This window comes from Varanus komodoensis, unplaced genomic scaffold, assembly GCF_004798865.1.
Source record: "Varanus komodoensis strain SLA01 unplaced genomic scaffold, ASM479886v1 scaffold1, whole genome shotgun sequence".
NCBI lineage: Eukaryota > Metazoa > Chordata > Lepidosauria > Squamata > Varanidae > Varanus > Varanus komodoensis.
The window spans coordinates 82,802,267-82,808,899 of NW_025335268.1; the positions used below are offsets into that span (position 1 = coordinate 82,802,267).

The window sequence follows — 6,633 nt, forward strand, 5'->3', positions numbered from 1 at the left end:
TTTATACTGATAATTTTAATTTTATTTTTGTAAATCAATGTATTCTTTGTATTTTTATATTTAATGGTAATTTATTATGTACTATTGTATTTCAATGTATTATATCATGTTGTAAGCCACCCCGAGGTTTCGGCAAGGGGCGGCATAGAAATGCTATAATAATAATAATACTAGGTTTGACCTCTAAGATCCTTCATGGCTTTGAACTAGGGCACCTCGAAGTGCAGCATTGCCTCAGTCTAGTTTAATTCTGTTTGCTGGAGGTTTTAGCTAAGAATCATAGCTTTAAAATGAGACCAAGTTGATCTGTATTGAAAATTTCCCCAATTGCATTGCTTTGTGCAATTCTGGGGATATAAAAGTACACTGCATTTGCGTGCCAGCTAGAGTAGATACTTTGTAATACTTTCCTAGGAGAACGCATTGGTACTACAACTTATATGTAAACTGCAGTACAGATTGTGAGGTAGGGCTATTCCAGTTACCCCAGAATGTCAGATTTAATGCTATATCTGAAGGGCATGGTTCAACAGAGCTAACAGAAGGAAGTTCTGTTGACCCATCCTGTTTTGGAACAAGCATTTCCATTCTGTATGGAGTTACTATTAAAACTGCTGATTCCCAGCTACACAAGTGGATCCTGCAAAGACAACAGAATCATCAAAGACTGAACAGCAGTACTGGGCAGGGCCTCTAGACTTCTATGAAGAAAGCCACGATCAAAGGGCAGAGTGCCTATTTATGGTAAGAGCCTGGACCTGTGGAATTAGATCTCTACCATTTGATGTGAGAAAAGGAGTCCTTTTTCATTCACATTGGAATCTAGAAATCTTTTGAATGAAGTAGGCAGCTAATCTGTGCAGGAGTTACTGTTGGAACGTATTATTATATCTTTAACTGAAGGCTTCATGATTTTTCACTTCTCTTACCATTTCCATGGCAGGTGGAAAAGGCATGGGAGGCTGGGAAGGAGGAATCCGTGTGCCTGGAATAGTTAGATGGCCAGGAATGGTTCCTGCTAACACTCTTCTGGATGAACCAATAAGTCTGATGGATATTTATCCCACAGTGGCTCACTTGGCTGGGGCATCAGTGCCACAAGACAGGTACAGGACACTAGTCTAAAAGAAGACTGAGATATACTCTATTTTAGCTAAGAAAAACTTGCAAAACTATATTCCATGCCTTCACATCCACTAGTGTAGCTTTGTGACACATGACAATCCTGAATTATCTTCATTATTCTTCATCTACAGTGCTCCATGTGGACTACAAAGATAGATCCAAAGAACATGGAGATGTTTTGAATAACACTCCAGTAAAATTCACATGTGTTTTCCCGATAAGCAAGGCAGGTGCTTGTAAAATTAACCTCCTTTTTACAAAAAGGCTTTATGTTTTAATTGTTATAGATTTGTACCATTTGGAATATGTTGCCTTGATAACAATTTGTAGTCACAGTATCCATGCTAACTGAGTTGTTCACTAATGGGTTGTAAGGTACAAATGAATTCTGGCCAAAATCATTAAATAATGGGGTTTGTCAACTTTTTCATGAGTATATACTTTAAATTCATAGCATGATTTGCCATCCCCCTGTACTTAGCCAGGGTGCAAAAAACCCTCAGCTTTTATATAGTGTTCCCAAGATCCCAACATCCATGTGCCCTCTGATGAACAACAACTCTCTGTATGTGGGTGCAGTGAATTGTTCATTTCAGTCCATGGGTGCTTTCTTTTGTACATATGGACTGACCTCATCCAGAAAAATCAACAGTGCAACCATGTTGGGAGCTCTGTTCCAGTGGCTATGTTCACACATAACACTAACCCATGATATGAGCTGAATTCTGGATTGTCATGATGAGTGAACATATCTATGCTAACAAACCATGATTTGTTAACCATGAACAGCTCAGAAATAAAAGATATAACATCTTGTTGGGTTGTGAACTCTGGGTTGTTTAAAACACAGACTGTCATTTTGTTTGAACCCCAAACCTTGGGGAGTTCATTGATTGTTTCACTAGGCTACAGAGCTGGCATGATACAGTGGTTAACACTAAAACAAAAACCAGTAATTCTGCACATCAGTACTATTGCACTGTCATAACAGTTAGAATATAAGGAGGGAGCTGTTCTCTCAACCCAGATATTGAAAAACAGACTATGGTTTGTTCTGTCATTGGCCAAGCAAGCCATGCATTAATCATGGGTTTAAAAGCCATGGGTTATTGTTATGTGCAGATTGATGTTCGTCCTACTTAGACAAGACCCATTGAAATAAATGAAACTTTTAACACTGTATTATTCCCTTCCTGTTAGGATAATTGATGGGAAGAACCAAATAGCTTTACTACTGGGAGCAGCACAGCACTCAGAACATGAATTCATGTTTCATTACTGTGGAGTGTATTTACATGCTGTGCGCTGGTACCAGAAAGAGAGTAAGTCTAAAATGTTCTCCCTGTGACGTATTGAGGTATCTGAGCAACCTGGCATTCTTAGTTAAATCTGCACCATTTAGAATGGCTGCTTCACAATCAATATTCATTACAGGCTGGGCTGCATGGATGCCATGCTTTCGCAATGCAAACCAAATCCACTTTTCTTCTCTTTTAAGAAATCAGTATTATTTCAGGTATGATTATTAGGCTAAGCTTCAGACCATTTTGAAAATACTTGTGAAAGCTCAGAAGCAAGACTGGCTTGTGCCATTGGGAAGATGCACATACTCATGAATTTTTAAAACCTACATGTACAATGGAGTGTTAAGTGTTTGCATGCACTTGCCACAATGCACATAAGGTAATTGTTGGAACCAGGACCTTCCGCAGAAGAGCTCTGTATACAGAAGAGTCATCTGACCAATTTTTGAAGATTCCCTTCTTCCTCCCACACACAGCTTACCACATTCAGCAAGGCTCTGACTGTTCATGTACTATTTTTCAGGAGATGAAGGGGTTGCTTCTGGTGTTGAAGTCTTCTCCTTCCAGCATAGTTGATCCAGCTTAAATCTGAATCTAACCTGATCACCTTTGTGTATCTTTGTGATCCTTCTGTCTCCTGCTTAGGGAGCAAAAGGAAGTCTCTGTCCTGGAGTCCTTGTCATGAACTGAGTCAAGTGACAGGTTACACCCAACCACAATTTGGCCATGGGTTGCCAACATTACAGGAAGGGTGTCAAAATATTTTCAGCCCAAGGACCAAATTCAGTTCTGAAGAAGCTCTTGGGGCATCATTGTAGTAGTGGGTGAGGCTAAGGGCAAAGGTGGCTATGAGCAAAAGCAAAGAGAAAGGGTCATTAAAACCAGCATATTTTAGCTTAATGCTGTCATTGCCACTAGTTGAGCCTTAGGAGGTTTGGTCCAATCATTTAGAATAGGGGCAAGGGACATGGACAATGTACAAAAGCGTTTAAAACCACCAATGATTGGTGGATGGAAGAAAAGGAGCATTTATTTGTATTTGTTGTTTATTTTAGCATTTATTATTATTAAATTGATTTGAGAGCTGCCTCTTAGCATCACGCTCTCTGGGAAAAGTAGGTTCTGCAATAGGTGGCATGTCCATCTTGGGACCCCAGGTGGGTCAGATTTGGTTTGCAGATCTGATATTCAGTACCTTTGTGTTATTTATTTATTTATTTATTTATTTAGAAAATTTCTAGGCTTACAAACCGCCCCGAGGCTTATGCTCTTTACCTGCTTACATTATTAGTTAGAGACCTGTGTGAAAGACTACAGTGCTATGGGGCTAAGTCCCATTCAAAAGCAGTGGGATTTACTTCTGTGTGAATGGGCATAAGACTGTTTGCTTGCACATGACTGTCCATCACCAACAGATTTGTATGTGGAGGAGTATGCCTGTCTTCACTGGACAGGGATGCATCATTAGGACAGGTTTCCTTCTGCAATACAGCTCTGTGATTCAACAAAACTGAGACATTTGGAGCTCTAAAATATAATAAGAGGAATCAAAGGAATCAATAATTTCACATTAACTGGAAACCATGCATGTTTTTACACATCTTCCAATTTCCATGTAGAAACTTACATATATTCTTTCCACAGATTTGTTTGCCTCTGCAATTAGAGGCTGAATATGTATGACTAAATGTTCCACTAGAGGGCAAAAGTATCCAAGCTCAACCATGCATTTCTATGTTTCCTTTTGTTGTGTTTTTTTGAAAAGTGCTATTTCATAACAACAGAATAACTAAGTGCTTGTGATGCCAGAATCTGAAATTGATTCATCCTACACATGCATAATTGTAGGGCATATAGCCCACATACGGCTTCAAAATGTCAACATCCAGAAAGATTAAGCAGAAACTATGCCTATTCTCTATGAAATACAGCCAAACAATGTGGGAGATAATGTAGATTTAGACCTTTAAGTAAACTACCCAACTGGCATGTGCTTCTTATTCATTCTTAGGAACTTGTAGATTTTGGGTTTGTGGGACCAACAATTGACACATTAAATCTTCAGAATAAAATGTACCAAAATGTGTGTGGCAATATTGTTGCTTAATCAGATGTTATACTAACTACAGATTAGTTGCCCACTTAAGCCTGAAATGGTACTGGCCTGTGAAAGTTGCTCCAGTCCCACATTGCTGTTTTCTGCAGCAGCTTTTGTGTGTACTGGGGAATTTCAGCATCCATGCTGAGATCGCTCAGCCATGGCAACTGCAGACCTGCCCTAACTGGTCCTGCAGATGCAGCCGGGCTTGCTCTCAATCTGGTATTCTTCCCTGGTAGAATTTCTGTTCTGAGAGGGGAGGAGATCCATGTCATTCACAGACCACTCTCTGGTCTGTTTTGGACAGTGGAGGACAGGTAATAATGATCTGTCCCAGGTATCTGATAGATCCAGCTTGTTTCCTGAATGCACTTGGGATTTTCCTGCTCTGTGTGGGATACAGAAATGTCCCAGGCCACTGACATCCCTACATGCCCTCCCCTCCTGATAGAACCAGTTCAACACCCTGATTGATTAAGGTTGAAAACACTGAAATGAGGGTTTTTAAAATATATATATATCAATTTTTTCCCCAGAGTTACTTCTGCTACCATTCATCAGCACAGAATAGATAAGTCTTTTCCAAACTGTGTGAATCTTTCTTTGCCAGGGTGGCTGAAGAGGGCAAGCCAGAACAATTTGCTTGCTGTGAACAATTTGTTTCATTCTTTATGGATAAAGATACTCAAACTTGCCTCGACAGACTCCAGCATTAGGGCAGGTCACAGTTGTGCTACCTTGGCTGCTGCTTGTCTGCATCCTTTGGTTTCTGCTCAGTTTGTGGATCTTAAAAATATAGAAAGGTTATCTAAAGGGATGAAGACTTCACCACCACCTACATGCTCGACTCTTGCTCTGTTTGGCTAGTTAAATCAGTTAAGGTTGGAGCGGAACTGTAGCTAAGGGAAGTGATTAATACCACCTTGCCAGAGGGGGTTTATTTCCTCTTACTTGAAAGAGGCAGTACTAAGACCTTTAAAGAAACCTTCTCTTGATCCAAAGAATGTGTGTAACCATAGGCCATCTGCAATGTACCATTCTTGGCTAAGGTGAGTGGTGGTCCCACATGTCATCAATTTAGTGCATTCGAATATGTAACTTTTAAGATGTTGATGCTGTAGTTTTGTTTTGGTCTGGTTATTTTATTTTATTTTTGTCTGTGCCTTGTATTTTAGTTCTATTATTTAAAATTGTACACAACTTTTTGGCATCTTTGAAGATAAGGCAGTAAATACTGATGATAATACATTAAAATAAGACATAACTATCTCTCTCTTGTTGACAGCTGCTCACAATGGTTATTTTTAGGGCCAACAGATTTGTGAAGGAGCAGAATGGATTTCTAGATTTACCCTGTAGAGCCAAAGCAGTTAACAATTCATAATCTCTAGTAGAGCTGTGGGAAGATAATGGTTGCAGAAGTGAACAGAAGTAGTCTAAAGCTCTTTCCTTTGTGAGATAACTTACAGCGAGCATCACAGTGATTATCGACTGAGCATTGAATCGTTCTGATTTCTTTTCTTTTAGCTGGAGCACTCTGGAAGGTGCATTATATGACTCCAACATTTGAACCAGAAGGGGCTGGAGCCTGTTACACGAAAGGGCTTTGCGGTTGTGCAGGAGAAATGGTAACCAACTACAACCCGCCCTTGCTTTTTGACCTCTTACACGATCCTTCCGAAGCCAATCCCTTATCACCAACAGCCGAGCCTCTTTTTAATACTATTGTAAGTCATATTGAAAAAGCGGTAGTAGAGCATCGTAAGACAGTCGCTCCTGTTCCTGAGCAACTCAATGTGGACAATACTGTATGGAAGCCGTGGCTGCAGCCATGCTGTGGAACATTCCCTTTCTGTTGGTGTGATGATGAAAGTAGTAGTGATCCCATAATTGTTTGAGCAGATGTTCAAAAGTATCATTTTGCTCATAATAAATACTTCTGATGTCTTAAACATAAGGCTCCCTTCAGACTATTAACAAGAACTGGGGGTCCATAGCATCCTAGTTTGTGCTAGCAATCTAATTGCATTAAAAATGTGGATTTTCAAAGGAGAAAATGCTGAAGTTTTCAAACAAAATATTCAGGTAGGATGACAGTGAATCTTG

At 39.8% G+C, this 6,633-nt stretch overlaps 1 protein-coding gene across 1 annotated transcript in view; it reads left to right on the plus strand.

Annotated features, from left to right (window-relative positions):
• LOC123023893 (arylsulfatase D-like) overlaps positions 1–6,425 on the plus strand; it is a 34,898-nt gene extending 28,473 nt beyond the window's left edge. The window contains exons 9-10 of the mRNA XM_044431030.1: positions 2,326–2,447; positions 6,055–6,425. Coding sequence (XP_044286965.1) covers positions 2,326–2,447; positions 6,055–6,425 — 493 coding nt within the window. The remainder of the gene's footprint in view (positions 1–2,325; positions 2,448–6,054) is intronic.
• The last annotated feature ends 208 nt before the right edge of the window (positions 6,426–6,633 follow it).